Source organism: Akebia trifoliata, chromosome 6 (assembly GCF_017979445.1).
Source record: "Akebia trifoliata isolate Shusen 1 chromosome 6, ASM1797944v1, whole genome shotgun sequence".
Lineage (NCBI taxonomy): Eukaryota > Viridiplantae > Streptophyta > Magnoliopsida > Ranunculales > Lardizabalaceae > Akebia > Akebia trifoliata.
In genome coordinates, this window is record NC_141380.1 from 28,177,545 (window position 1) to 28,193,867 (window position 16,323).

Here is a 16,323-nt window from a genome sequence, read left to right on the forward strand (position 1 = left end):
TGTTGAGCCCAACCAAGGGGTTGGTATAGCAAAAAATCTTGGCCCTTCACCAAAGCCGAGCCAAACTAAGGAGTTGGTTCAGCAAAAAGCCTAGGTCCCTTTGCAGGTTTCCCTATTACGAAAGGCAAGAAAGGTTTATAAGCCAGTATTAACAAATTCTTACAAAAAAAAACTTTTAAGTCACATGCTCGAGAACACAAAAGCCCCATTTACTAAGTGCAAGGATGCCCTATGCCGAGGTTTTTAAACATCATTACAAGAGATAAAGTATTTAAGTCAGAGTATTTAACACTGTTGGGGGAGGGGTGGTGTTAAAGTCATTAAATCAGTTCGATCGAACGAGTAAGTACGTCGATACGGTTAGGACAGTTCAACCAAAATTTTAAGGTATTAAGGTCGGAACCTTATAAGAAAGTGTTAGAAGAAAATTTCTCAAGGCATGTGCCTTAGAAATAACAATTGCGAAGTAACAAAAGCACGACTTGTATTGATAGAAAGTCTAATTACATAAAGTTGACTACATACAAAAAAAAAAAGAAATAACTGTGATTACATTCAGAAAAAAAAAAAACAAAGTTAAGCATCGACGATAGCGGGAGTGTCCTCGGTGACCTGATCCTTGGATGGAGTGATTGATGGCTCGAGGGGTCGCAGTAGCATTCTTTTCGGAAACCTTGACTTTTTTCAGTTTGGCCTTCAACTTGTTGTAAGCCTTCTCCCAAGCAATTTTCGAGGCATCCAAATTGGGCCTGGAGGGAAGCAAGTTGCTCTTCAAGCGCTTTTTCCTTCTCCAGCTCTTTCGTCCCAAGAAGTTCTTTGAGCAAAGCCACTTTCCCCTCCAACAATGCCAGATGTTCTTTATTTTTCTCCAGCTCGAATAGTGCGCTATCCAAGCTTGTCTGTAGCTTTAGGGAATTTACCGCAGCAACATCCCTCTCACTTTAGAGCTTATTTATCCGACCTCCGTAATGTGAAGGTCGGTTAGTGTCACATCCAAGGATTGACCAAGCTTAGCCACATCATGTTGCACTTGAAGAAAGGAACATGTGTTAGAGCTCAGAAAGTAATAGATATGTTGATTGAAAAGTTAGAAGAAAAGAAAAGGACTTTCAGCAATCAGATCGCAGAATGCTTCGTTGTAGAACTTTGCCGAATCCTCGGCAAAACCCTTATTTGTAATCGCCAAGTCCCTTGGAATGGCTGACGATTCAAACATGGTGCGTGCCACCGCATGGTTGGCCAGTGCAGAATCACGGTCAGTGATCAGCCTGTCCCCCACTTTGGGATTCACCACCTATGTAGAAGGGGGGGGAAGTTCTCTCTCAGCTCTAACCCAATCAAAGAAGTCTGAGAGGGCTTGATGAGTGGCAGGCTCGAGCCTGCAGGAGCAGGAAGAGAATCGGTAGAAACAAGGGCCACCCTCAAAGGTTGGGGGTTCAGACTCCCTCCGAAGCCTCTTGAGAAGAGGCTCATGGTCTTCTTTTTCTTCTTCGTCCCTAGGGAGGGTAGGTGGCACCTCTATTACATCCTCTTCAGAATTAGATTCTAAAGTAGGGGCTTGTCGGTTGGAATAAAGCGCCATGTCCTCTGGAACCGAGGGTTGGGGGTCAGCGCTTGAGTGGAAGGGTCAGTTGGATGGCAAGAAAGATGAAGTTACATGATGGTAAGGCTCGGGATTCGATAGAAGGTGTGTGATCACAATCAAATCGCCTGGGTATTTGTCATTGCTCAAATCTACAAAGATAGAATGGAAGAGTCAAAATCGTTACAAAAAATAAGATAGAAAAACCAAGTGTGTAAAGTCAAGAAACAGAAGTAGTGGAACCTACCATGGTAATTGAATGAAGGGAAGTTCAAGGGGGAAGCTCATCCCCAAGAGCGCTCTCCCACCGATCAGTTAGTTGGATTGGGAACATGAACCATTTCTTGTTCGAGTTGGGGATCTCAATCAAGGACGGTTTCCCTCTCCTTTTTGATAGACAGAAGAAGCCATGCCCATTTGGGCACTTCTTCAGGGCAAATTGAGTCCTGATGTTAGGAAGCCCGAACTAGAGACCTTCCTCTAAGCGCCCATTCATTTGCTTGAGCGCATAAATGAGGCGAAACAAGTTCCCACTCATTTGGTTGGGAGCCTTCGGATAAAAGTTCAGGACCTCCCGAGTCAACCTACTTAAAGGTACTCGGAGGCCTATTTTGAATTGTCCCTGTGATGCCCGAAGGGAAATCTCAGGGCGCTGAGGGTTTATCCGCGTAAGACATACCCACGTCGTTAGGGATATTGAAGGTACCCCTAATTGTGTCCAGCGGAGGGCAAGCGAGGGAATAAGACTTCCCCCTGGCCATAGAAAAGGCTAGAGAAAAAGGAAAAAATAAGAAGATTTAGAGGAGAGGGGAGGGGACCTTGACTTCTCACCTTAGAAGCTTGGAGGCTTAGGAGAGCTTGATGAGAATTTGGGAAGCTAGTTGGGAAGCTCTAAGAAGCGTAAAACACTCACATCCTTCTCACGGGAGCTGAGCTAGTAGCGTGCAAGTGAAGAGATAGAAAGGTAGAAAGATGGCAGCAAGACGGAAAAGTAAAAATGGAAAAAGAAAGGGATTGGGGTATATATAAGGTTGGGATGCCTCGAGATACAAACCAAATCAACGACCAGGGCTCCCTTGAATAATGAAGTAATAATGAGGGCGTCAGAGCATTAATGCCACCAGAGGCGATGAGACCGTTCGAACTCCTGTGCGTGATCAACCATTCGCAAAGTGTCACGTGTAGGCGGCACATAAATGTGTAGCTCATATCAATGGTTGAGAGCACAGTTCGCGAAGGCAATCATAACCTCTGCCAACCTCAAAAAGTGAACGATCGGACATTTCAAATCAACACATGTAATGAACCAGGACAAACTGGCACACCAATGTAAGGTTGCCACATGTCATATTTACGTTTCTCAAGGTCTCAGATAAATGTCCAAGACCTCAAGAGGGGGTATTGTGGATTGTGATTCTCGTAGCCATTGACATGTGGCACCCAAGACAAATTAACTACCGACTCAATCAAAAAGACGGAATGCTTATGCTAATGTGGCAGGTGTGACAACACTGTCACAGATGGGATAGATGTGACAACTCATGGCCTAACAGACCGGTTGTAATTACCACAGACCTGTCAGGGCAGTTGAAGCAACCCCTACAATTGTCAGGTCAGAGAGTAGGTTAACTACTTCCTGAGCAGAATAATTGAGGAGATCTTTGAAAATCCATCAATTAGGATTCTTGTAAATATTAGGTTGCAATCCATGTCAAAGGTTAGAAAAAATTTTCTCTGAGAACTCTTTAATAGCTCTGCACTAATTCTAACTTGATCGTCGGAGTAGCTCTTTTGCAGGCCCCACCAAACTAAGAGACTCGAAGGGAGATCTCGAGGTAGAGCTAAAATCTGCATCTACACTTTCCTAGTATGGTCAAATAATATTTTGAATATTGGTTGTGCTTGGGTTCTTCCTTCACGATGGTGAAAAGGATTTTATAGTCTCTCCTTCCCTTTGTCGTGTATTGTGGTCTTTGGAAAGAAAGAAATCAACGAATCTTTGAAGGAAAGTTGGCTTCTTTTGTTAACACCATAGTGTCTATTTTTCAGTGTAAAGCCTTTGAGGAGTTAAAAGGAGTTTTCTTTGATGATTTTATGGGGAGATAATAGTAAGGACTGGTTTCGCTGTTTTGGTTGCTTGTCTTTCCTCTTGTACTATTTGTTCGTCACCTCAACCACTCTTAATACAAAACTGCATTTACTTAGCAAAACACAAAAAAGAAATTGGCGATTTTGTGTGGGTTGTTTTTACAAAAGATTGCGTCCAACTAGGGGAGTGTAGCAAGCTATTCCAAGAAAAAGCGATCAATGTGAATTTCATGAGAAGATCAATGACAGTGCATAAAAATTTAGATTCCCAAGTCACCTTCATACACATGAAGTACTTAAGGTAGAACATCTTGCTCCTTATCATAATGATTTTTCGGAAGACAAGAGTGAATTCTTTCCAACCCTGGGAGAACCATGTGGATTAGATTGCAACTAAATACTTAGATAGGCTGAATCGGGCCAAGGAGAAGCCCACTAAGAGCCTACAATGAATCCCAGGGTCTGTTGCGGCCAACAGATAAAGACCCAAGTGCTGACCAAACCATACGTGCTTTTGTATTATATGAGTCCTTAGTTTTTTTTTTTTTTTTTTATAATAAACTTTAGTCTTTAGAAACTTTCAATTTTAGAAACAATAAAGAAGTCTCAACCTCGGGACAAAAGTATTTTGTTAGTTGCTAAGTTCTTATTTTATTAGAACGCCTACTTGCAATGTCCAAATTTTAGTAAATATCTTAGTTGGATGTTGGCTCGTGGTGAAGTCCAAATTTTAGTAGGTTTCTTTAGTTGGTGTCCTAGTTGGAAATATTAGGAGTTTCTTTTCTTTTCTTTTTTTTGGTTGTGTGTGTGTATGTTTTTCCTATTAGGAACTAAGTAGTAGCTGGCCTCTTTATAAGAGCTTGGACTGTCTAGGATCAAGTAGTGATTTTTGAAATTTAATGATTCTAATTTTGAAGAATGAAAACACTTCTATCTTTCCCATTTTTAGCTTGAGACTATATGCATTAGTTGTTAGCTGAATTCCTATTGTGTCTATTGTTTTCTCAATTGACACTGGATCACCATCATTATTAGATTTGAAAAGGCCGAGTGTTTGGGATGTTAATAGAAACAAAAGTGCAGAATTAAAAACATTTGGAAGAAAATGAAAATGAAGCTACAATGTTTAATACTTACCATGAAGTACAAAAATGGAAAGAGAGATGTTATTGGCAAACCTGAAACAATACATCACATAGTGAGGGCTGTTAGGGTGCAATTAAATGATGAAAAAAACTGAGGTCAGCGAACATACTACAATCCCCTTATGGATCGTATCAAACAAAATAAGAAAGAGATATTGACAACCAATTAATAAGCACGGCATCATCCAAGTTAGATATGATTAAGAGATCCATTAAATCTATGCTCAAGGTGTTACAGCTTCATTATTTTGCAGCCTATCTATGATGCAAGAGTATAATTCTAGTATAAACTAAACAATTCTAATCTTTAAGAGGAATTTTCCAATAAGAACATCATATCAAATTACTTATAAAAAAAGAACATCATATCAAATTAACCTAAACCTTTAGACATCCATTCAAGAAAGTTGATTCATTAGGGTTTGTTAAATAGAAACCCTAGGAAGAATAAAAAAGAAGAAGAAAGGGAGGGAGAGAAGAGAACACGAAAATATAAGGGAAAGATATTAGGTCTAAATAACTTATGTATTTCACTTATATGATAAACTTCAAACAATTACAGAGACACCATTATAACTATTTTTTTTAAATAAATAAATAAATAACAATAGGTCACCATATAACCGAACAAAAAAGGGTTCAAATCACTCAAACTCCCCTCAAGTTGAACAAAGATATTTATCGCACCCAGCTTGCTAAGAATAGATTTTAATTTTTCCCTGAAGTGTCCTTGGAATGAACAATATGGAACAAAAAAGAAATTTTACTCATACTTTGAGGAAAGCTTGTTCAATAATGTTTAAGTAACTCATAGACCTCAAACTTGAGTAAAGAACTTGGAATTTACTTAAACAGCTCTGGAAATAATAGCTTCAAAGGATAAAATAATAAATAACCTAACCGATTATAGAGCAATTTAACCTAGGTCTCATTATTATTCCTAGCAAAACTACTACTTGATTGTAAGGCAATAGGAGGTGAACTCTAGACATCAAGAAGATAGAGAGCATCCACTTCACAACCACTCCCAAACATTTTCCTCATCACCAAGTTTTGAAAAACATAGTGAGTTGGGAAAAAAATTGCACAACAATTTAACCATTTGGTAAGACTACTAGCTAATAATAAATTTGTAGAGAATTTTGGAACATTAAGAACAGAGGAAAGAGATAAGTGATGATTGAGAAAGATATCACCTTTTCTTGATATGGAAGATAGCAATTCATCAACAATTTTCACTTTTATTTTTTATGAACAATGGGCTATATAAAAGGGAAAATGATAGAATGCGAATTAGTCATATGATCAAATGCACATAAATCAATGATCTAGGGTGGACTTAATGAAGAATGGGAGACTAAATTACTATATACATTTATATTTGAATGGGTAAAGATGTGGAAGCAAATGGACCATCTAATTGAGATAAAATGTGACAAGGGGGATAGCTTTAGAGGAGAAAAAATCCCCATAAAATTCTCAAATTAAAGTGAAATTGCAAGAAACCACTTGGAAAAGCTTGGGATATTCAAAAAAGTGCAAATCTCATTGATTTTAGCCTTGGAAAACTCCCAACAAATAGTAGGTCATCAAGTGTTTTGAAATATGGATTTTTTTCACTTTCCCATCAAAGATACCTAGGAAAATCTTCATCAGCAACTATTCATCATTTTTTTTGAGGATTCATTCTCATTCTAATACCAAGTTATTTTTTTATGGTTTGCTAGATAGAAAATATTGGAAGAAAAGAAGAGAAGAGAAAATATGTGAGAGAAAGAGAGAGAATAGGCTTAAACACTACCCTATCTCACTTGTATAAGGATCTTCAAACAAAGTAGACACCCTTAAAATTGTTGAGTGCATATTTTCCTCCACTTTTGGGGTGTGTCATAGCCCAGTTAAGCCCTATGATCCTCTTATATTCCTAGTTCTCCTCCTCTCTAACAGACCGGTCTTTTGAAGTAGTTGGTTGGTTAAAATGGTATAGAGCGCTAGGTTCAAATAGGTCACAGGTTCGATTCTTTCAACTCTTATGGGCGAGGGAGAGTGTTGAATGTTTATTTTCCTCCATTCTTAAGTATGTCATACCCTAGTTAAGCCCTGTGACCCACTTATACTCATAGTTATCCCCCCTCTCCGAACAGATCGATCTTTTGGAGTAGTTGGTTCGTTAACATGGTATCAAAGCGCTAGGTTCGAATAGGTCACAGGTTAGATTCTTTCCACCCTTATGGGTGAGGGTGAGTATTGAGTGTATATTTTCTTCCACTCTCGGGTGTGTCATACCCTAGTTAAGCCCCCTGACCTTCTTATATTCATAATTCTCCCCTTGTCTAGCTGATCGATTTGTTGGAGTAGTTGGTTGGTTAATGTTAGAGTCTATATATTTATTATATGATGTATAAGGGCATTGTTGTCTTTTCACCTTTATTAATATATTATAAAAGGAGTAAAGAAGGGAGAACATGAATAGTATGATCTCTACACTCTCTCTTTCTCTCCTTATTTATTTTCTTCTTTTCTCTACATCTATATGATATCAGAGCACTATTGATCTTGGATTTTTCTACAATTTCTTCTACTTCTCCAAGATCTTCTTCCTTTTATTCTTTTTTTGTTTTTTTTTTTTTTTGTTTTTGTGCCCTAGAAGAGACCGAACACCCTAGATAAGGGTTTCAGCCCTAGAGTTTCGTTCAAAGGGACGCCGCTCATTATTTAAGGTATCGGAGCCCCTATATGGAGTGAATGATGGCTATGGTAGCAAGTTTAGAGGGTCGTAGGTACTGTTTTGTGTAGTTCGAACAAATATTGAGAGGTTTTTTGTGCTCTGATTATTATCGAATGACCCTCTTGTGTTGTTTTGTTATCATGGGAGTTATCTATGGTCTTCAATGATGGTTTCGAGTGTTTGTGAATTCATAAGATGCATATGTGCTTGTTGGTGAACGTTAGGTGTGCTTGAGTTTGTATTTTCTCAAATCTGGAATGGTAATATGTTGGTGTGTAGGTGAAGCATGGAGAATAAATCTAATGTGATGATGCCATCTGATTTCTTTCGTGTACAGATGACATCTATCAAGTTGAATGGTAATAATTATATTCCTTGGTCTAAATCAGTTGAGGTTTTCCTCATTGCCAAAGGGAACTTGAAGTATTTGAAGGTGATCAACCTAAACCCAACTCTCCTAAGTATTCAAAATGGGATCAGGAGAATGCCCAAATTATGATTTGGTTATAAAATGGTATGGAGTCTAAAATAAGTGTTAATTTCATGTTCCTTAACACGGTCAAGGAGATTTGGACTCAAGTATCTGAGATGTATTCTGGAGAGAATAATATTTTATCAAATTTATCATTTAGCACATGAGTATTTTACTTTGCAACAAGGTGATAAGAGTCTAACTGATTATTTTTCAACTCTCCAAAATGTTCGGAATGAACTCAATGTTTATCAACCTCTCACAATTGATTTAGAGATACAATGTAGACAAAAAGAAGATTTGATGTTGTTCGCTTTCTTTCTAGATTAAACCAGAATTTGAACCAGTGAAATCTCAGATTTTAGGAAGTCAAGAGCTTCCATCCATGACTGAAGTGTTCGCTAGGTTACCGAGGGCTGCAGTAAGCGATTCTAGTAATGGACTATCTCCGGACACTAATCGATCAACTTTAGTTATTGCTAGAGGTTCAGGACATGGAGGCCGTGGTAGTGGGCGTAATTCAAGGAGAGGTCATGGTCGTGGATGTGGATGTGGGGGATCACGTACGTGTACTAATTGCGGTTTGGATAGTCTCATAGTTGACTTTTGTTGGGATCTGCATGTTAAGCCCACAACTTGGGCTAACCAGGCATATTATGAAGAAATTCCCACTACTACTACTCATCACCGTGTCTCTTATCCATCTAGAATAATTCCTCAGGTGTCTTGTTCTTTTAATTTTGTACATTATGATGTCTAGGTCTTATTAGAGTTACATATAGAGTGGATTTTTGTTATTTTGTTATCTTTGTAGACGACTTTTCAAGAATGACATGCCTTTATTTAATGAAGAATCGTTTTGAAATATTTTCCATATTTCATTTATTTTATGTTGAGATTAGAAATCAATTTGGTGTATTTGTGAAAATATTTCGTTCTGATAATGTTAAAGAATATGATAAAGAGTTATTATCCTCTTACTGTGCATCTCAAGGAATTATTCATCAGACATCTTGTTCTTATACCCCTCAACAGAATGGGGTTGCCGAAAGAAAGAACCGTCATTTATTAGAAGTTGCTCGATCTATTTTATTTCAAATAAATGTTCCTACACCATATTGAAGTGATACTGTTCTTACGGCTTGACATCTTATTAATATAATAACTATGTTAGTTCTAGATGGTCGTTCTCCTCATTCTATTCGTTTTTTCAAAATTTTCATTGTTTACCTTACCTCCACGTACTTTTGGTTGTGTGTGTTTTGCTCAATAATTGCAACATGATTTTGATAAACTAGATTCACGTGCTATCAAGTGTATCTTTTTGAGCTACTCTTGCACTCAAAAAGGTTATCGGTGTTATGATCCTATTTCTAATAAGAATTTTGTTAGTGCAAAGTCGCATTTTTTTAAACAGTATCTTACTTCAAGAGTGTTTCTTCGGAGGCAAGGTTAGAGGATATTCTTTCAATTATTCCAATCCCGGTTGGTCTTAATCAAGTTCCTACGGTGCCAGAGCTCAAAACATATATTCGTTGGAAGATACCAACAACGTCAGACACTCACCATACCCCAAAATCAAAACCTCCTCCATCGTCTTTGCCAATTGTTGATCCAAATGCCTCTTCCCTTTATCTTCCTATTGCCCAAAGGAATGGTACTCAAACTTGCACCCAACATCCTATTTCTGGTTTTGGATCTCTTCACCGTCTTTCACCTTCTTTTTGTACTTTTGTTTTATCTTTGTCTTCTATGTCTACTCCTAACAATGTTCAGGGGGCTCTTGCTCATTATAGTTGGAAACAAGCTATGCTATCAAAAATGAGTGCTCTTCACACTAATCGTATATGGGAATTAGTTCCTCTTCCTGTGGGAAAACATGCAGTTGGTTGTTGTTGGGTGTATGTAGTAAAGTATTTGCCAGTTGGATCCATCAAAAGATTGAAAGCTTGTATTGTTGCCAAAAGATATACACAAACGTATGGATTGAATTATTTTGAAACCTTCACCCTTGTTGCAAAGATTACATCTATTCATATTATTATTGCTATAAGAACTCACTTTCAATGTTCATTGTCTCAGTCAGATGTGAAAAATGTTTTCTTATATGATCCATTAAGAGAAAAAGTATATATAGGGAAATCTCCTGGGTTTGTTGCTTAGGGGGAATCATCTGGTATGGTATGTAAGTTGAAGAAAAGCAATTTATAGATTGAAACAGTCTCTTAGGGCATTGTTTGGGAGGTTCAGCGATGTTGTAAATTCATTTTGACTGAAATAATGTCACTCTTATCATTCAGTCTTTGTTCGAACCTCCACTGTAGGAATTATTATTCTCGTTGTTTATGTTGATAGTATTGTAATAACAAGTAGTGATCCTTGTAGTGTTGCTGAGCTCAAGAAGTTTTTGCAACAACAATTTCATACTAAAGATCTAGAAAACTTTAATATTTTCTAGGCATTGAAGTGGCTAGATCAAGCAGTGATATTAGCCTTCCTCAACGTAAATATGTTCTGGATTTGCTTAATGAGACTAGTATGTTGGGTTCAAAACCAATTGATACTCCTATGGATCCTAATAAAACACTTCTAATAGACCAAGAAGAATTGTTTGATGATCTAGGAAGATAGAGGAGGTTGGTGGACAAACTAAATTATAAACTATTAGTTGTCAAGATATATCATTTGCAATTAGTGTGATTAGTTAGTTTATGGATGCACATCGTGCTCCACATTGGGAAGTTAACGTTCATGTTTTAAGGTATTTAAAAGGATCCCCAGATCGTGGACTACTATACAAGTCTAATGGTCATTTGAATTTGGAAGGCTATATTGATGTTGATTGAGCAGGCTCACTATCTAATAGGGAGGTCAACTTCTGGTTATTGTATATTTCTTAGGAGTAATCTTGTTTCTTGGAAGAGCAAGAACAAAATGTAGTGGCAAGGTCTAGTGCAGAAGTTGAATATAGATCAATGGCTCTAACAACGTGTGAATTGGTTAGGTTGAGGCAATTCCTTTGTGAGTTGGGTTTCAATGTGAATCTTCCAATGAAATCCTATAGTAACAATCAGGCTACAATTCATATTGCTTCTACTACTATGTTTCATGAGAGAACTAAGCATATGAAACAGATTGTCATTTTGTGAGAGATAAAATTATGAGTGGTGATATATCAACTCCATATGTGAAGTCAGATGACCAATTGGCATACGAGTTCACAAAAGCTCGTAGTTGTACTCGTGTTAATTGTATTTGTTCGAAGCTGAAATTATTTGATGTTTATTCTCCAACTTGAGTGGGATTGATATAGTCTATATATTTATTATATGATGTATAAGGGTATTATTGACCTTTCACCTTTATTAATATATTATAAAAAGAGAAGAGAAGGGAGAACATGAATAATAAGATCTCTACACTCTCTCTCTCTCCCAATCTATTTTCTTCTTGCCTCTACATCTACAGTTAACATGCATGGTACCAAAGTACTAGATTCAAATAGGTCTTGGGTTTGATTCTCTCCCCTTATGGGTGAGGGGGAATGTTGAGTGTATATTTTCCTTTACTGGGTGTATCATACCCCAATAAAGTCCCATGACCCTCTTATATTAATAGTTCTCCTCTCCTCTCTAACAGCTTGATCTTTTGGAGTAGTTGTCTGATTAACAAAATATGCCCAATACACCATATAACTTAACAAAAAAATGTCTAGGTTATACTCAAAATAGTAATTATCGAACCAAGCATTTCGAAGGAATCTACATGAGAAAACACTAAAATCCATACACCTTTAAAGAAATGATTCACAAAAATGCAACAAACTGCTCAACATTTTTCCAAGAAGTAAAAAAATCACAAACACTCTCCTAGCCACACCATACTAGGTACTTTGACTATGTTTTTTTTATTGGAAACTGGATTTGATGCAAAATTTTCCATATTAAGAAAATTATAGGCATTTCTTTTCTTTGTCTAATAATATTTTATTTTTATCAGTGTCGAATCTACATAACACAAATGATCACTTGTATTATTTGTGATGTGTCATGTTATATGTCTCATTATCTTCTTCTCTTGAGTCGGAAAAAATCTAGCCAGATTTTATATTTCATTTTTAAAAACTAAAAATCATATAGGCCTATTTATGTTTCTCCCATTTTATGCATTTTTTCCTTTTTTTTCACTTTTTCTATAGTTTTTTTAAAATGCATTCTATTTGTTTCACAATAATTCATGTTTATCAATGAAAGCTATTTGGAAGCAAGTGAGCCAAAAGAGAAGAATAGCCTTCCTCTGTTTATGGTAAGGAGAAGCAAGGCATAAGGCGAGTAATTAAACATGGAACTCTTTGATTCTCACTTTTACGCCCCGCACGATTCTAATGCCAGACAACACATTCAACATTAATAAAAAGTTACTAGGAGCAATTACTAATATCCATTATTTTAATAAAGTCACAGTTCAACTATAACCAAAATCTTTGAAAGAATCATCAGTTTTATAGGACTAATAGTTCAACCATCGAACTAATTGAACCACCAATTTTTGTGAACCACAAAATGGAAATTTTGAAATGTTTCAATTTCAAGATAAGATTCTTGGGGAAAGAATATAAATGTCTATGAAAATGAAATAATGTAACTTATGAAAAATCAAACTATATTTTAAATTCTTTAACAAAAGTATGTCAGTCCATCCAAATTAAACCAAGATCCTCAAAATAAAAGACTTTGAAGCACTCTCAATTTAAAATAAAATAAAATAAAACAAACAATTTTCATTTGTAAGATTGCTTACAAGTAGCTAGTACCACAATCGCTATAAGAGAGAATTCTTTGAAAGGAATCCCTTGCCGCGTTTCCTTAAGTTTATCAACCTTACAACCTGGACAATTCTCATAGTAAATCACCTTCTTCAACAATGCTTCTCTATTCTCCTCCATTGACACTTAAAATCAATTTGCATTCAAGATTCCAACAATCCGATCTAACAACGAAGAAAGAACAAGAAGATTAATTTCCAATACAACAACTACTAATTCGACTCTGAAACAATATATATATATATAAAAGACGTTTTGTACGAAATCTTGTCAATGTAGTCAAAAAACATCAAAACATCATTACTTACGTCACTCGGATGAAAAAGGAAGAACATTGCAATTATCCACAAAATACAAAAACTCCGCTGTCTGTGGAGCCCGGACTCCATCTTCATGCTATTAATGTGCCCCAAAGCATTGCAGTGAGGCTTTTCTAGGATCAACTGACGCTGGACAGTCAATGTCCGACGTCGGATGCTAAAATTTTCCTCTGTACCTATCGTATGTTGTAGCTTTCTAGGTTCTAGGATTTTTCTACGTAAATTGACGTTGAAGTCTTGGAGACTCCGAACAAGAGTAAGAATTTTCCAGGGTTAAGTTTTAATGGGAATCCCTAGGAAAATCTGACGTGTTCATCGACAATGGAAGTCCACTTACGTTGGACGCTAGAATTGTCCCTCCAATAAACAGCGTAGGACTTCCCTAGGGTCGCACCATTGTTTCAAAAAGTCAGTCTAGCCTGACTAACTTAGGAAGATTTCAAATCTTACTCAGATCCTAAGCTCACATGTTAGCATCTCAAAAACATGATCAGATGCCATAGGTTTGTAGGGGACGAAATACTAAGAATTTTGTAAAAAAAATTACTTTTCACAGTTGAATTTTCAAGCTCATTTTTTTTTTTCTTTTTCTTTTGAACATGAGTTTTTCCATGAAATCTAGAATGTTGTTCTATTACCAATGTGGTGAATGCCGAAGCCCAACTAGCAACGACTCTTGGTGAGATCTAAAATTAATCTTAAGTTAGTAAGAGCCAAAATCAATACAATGTTTTGTTATATGTAGGGGGAGTGTTTGGTTCGCTATTATTAAAAATATAATAAAATACTTTCGTTACTAGCTTAGTGAGATTTAAAATCTTACTAAGAGATGTTGGGCCCATATATTGTTAATAATTGTGCTAGCACTAAAAGTATTAAAAGAACCCCCAATTATTTGTTGGGTATTGTCTGGAGTATTTGATATATGGGGAAAAAAGTATCATTCAGGTAATACTTCCAAAGGAGTTGCAAATGGCTCCGCTAGTTCATCAATCATTGACGGTTTTAGAACCGTTAAACCTACGTTACATGTAATAGAACTTAGAATTACTACTAGAAAAATATATAAAAGATCATATGCTAGTTCTCCATAATAATTACAACTCATCACTTTCGCTAATTTGGCTTTTAGTATAGGATCATTCAAGTCAGATTTCTTTGTTATTGGGGTGGGTGAATTATTATGGATCCATCCCCCAAAAGAACCGGACATGATAATTTTTCATCATCCAGCTAGAGCAAAAATCAAAGGAATTAAATAGATTCGTATAAAGTCACATCCTTCTAGATTTCATGAAAAAACTCATATTCACCAAAAAAAATATATATTAAAAGAAAATATCATTTTTTGAGTTTGATCAAAGATGTTGAAATTAATGGACGGCTACCAAACTCCCAAAACTTAAAATTATAAATCACGGTGAAATTTTTTTTTAAAATTTCTTAGAATTTTGTTCTCTAAAAGCCTATGGCATCGAATCATGTTTTGGATACCAAAATGTGAGGTCACAACTCTTATTAAGATTTGAGTCAATTTTCAATAAATGAGAGATTTGTTGATTCTGTTGGAGCACCAACAAAATTTGGACTAGTTAAAACAATCGTTTGTTAGATTTTGACAAAAAATACTCTTTATTGTAAAGTGCACTGTTGGAATTGCTCTAAGGAAAGTGTCTTTGTTTTCACTTAACACTTTCCATACTAACTTAATAAGATTTTAAACGTTACCATGGGTCTTTTGCTCAAATGGATTACCAAATAGGCAATCTGACACTACTGTGCTTTAAATTTCATGGAAAAACTCAAATTCAAAAAATAAAAATTCTTTTAGACTTGATCCAAGGTTATGAAAATGGACGCCTACTGAATTGTCACATAACTCACAAATTTGAAATTAAAATTCGTCTATAAATATTAACTTCTTTTCGGAAAATTTCTTTTTTACAAAGTTCATAGAACGACTTGAACCATTAGATCATGGTTTTGGAAGTCACGAGTTGAGCCCAAGGACTCTTAGTAAGGTGAAATCGTTACTAACTTAGTAAGATTTTTAACATTTACTGAACTCACTTTGTGGCATAAAAACATGATTCGATGTCACAAGGTTGTAAAGGACACCAAAAAAAAAAAATAATAATAATAATAATAATTTAAAACAAAAAATAATTTTAAAACAAATATTATTTTGCACACTTGAATTTTAATTTTAAATTTGGGAGTTCAATGCAAGTTCTTTAGCAGTTCATTTTCATAGAGTAGTGCTAGAGTGACGTCAAGATTGTACTTCATATCACACTTTCTTGACGGGAAAGTGTGTAGGAACCACGGCTACTTTCACTCGAATCAACATCTATGGTTCCTTCACAAATTCCATGTCAAGAAAGTGTGATATGAGGTACAATCTTAAGGTCACTTCAACATTATTCATTTTCAAAACCTTGGATGAAGCCCTCCCTCTACCCCAGACAAAAAAATTAAAAATGAAAAAACAAAAAACAATTTAAAAAAAAATATATTAATTTTCACACTTAAATTTTAATTTTAAATTTGGGAGTTCAGTGCAAAGAGTAGTGCTGGAGTGACGTCAAGATTGTACCTGATATCACACTTTCCTGATGTGTAGGAACCACAGCTGCTTTCACTCGAATCAACATCTATGGTTCCTACACAAATTCCAAGTGAGCAAAGTGTGATATGAGGTCACTTCAACATTATTCATTTCAAGCCCACCCCCCCCCCCCAAAATAATAATAATAATAATAATAATAATAATAATAATAATAATAAAAAATAAATAAATAAATAAAAAGTAAGGTAACCTACCATAATCTTAGATTTTTTTTTTCTTTCAAAATGTACAGATGACATAATCTTTATAGTGAGACATTAGTTTTGTGAGATTTTATTTAGAGCAAAATTGTAAATCCTAATGTAAATGATGTGCATTGAATATAGTGTAAAAAAGAATTATGAATTTGATGCGACCACGAATGTTATAATTTGCTGTTACATCAAGAATTATAATGAATCATGTGCCACAAACTGCGACTTTATGTGCCCAAAGAAGGATAGAATAGAAATGGCAACTTTGTGCTGACCTATACTGAAAGGGATGATATTAGCTTCGGAGATAAGCATTCAGATGTTGAAGGTGAGATCTGAT

The 16,323-nt window shown here is 35.9% G+C and overlaps 1 protein-coding gene across 4 annotated transcripts in view; it reads right to left on the bottom strand.

Moving 5' to 3' along the window:
• Positions 1 to 13,082, bottom strand: part of LOC147400623 (protein ZINC INDUCED FACILITATOR 1-like) — a 106,659-nt gene extending 93,577 nt beyond the window's left edge. The window contains exons 1-2 of one of the 4 annotated variants that reach the window (XM_086446386.1): positions 12,816 to 13,082; positions 4,808 to 4,848 (exon numbers count right to left, since the gene is read on the bottom strand). In XM_086446386.1, coding sequence (XP_086302512.1) covers positions 4,808 to 4,848; positions 12,816 to 12,960 — 186 coding nt within the window. In that variant the 5' untranslated portion in view covers positions 12,961 to 13,082. Of the gene's footprint in view, positions 1 to 4,807; positions 4,849 to 5,199; positions 5,304 to 12,815 lie in introns of those variants that run through there. The other 3 variants (XM_086446384.1, XM_086446387.1, XM_086446385.1) reach the window with 3 other exon arrangements.
• Between the last annotated feature and the right edge of the window lie 3,241 nt (positions 13,083 to 16,323).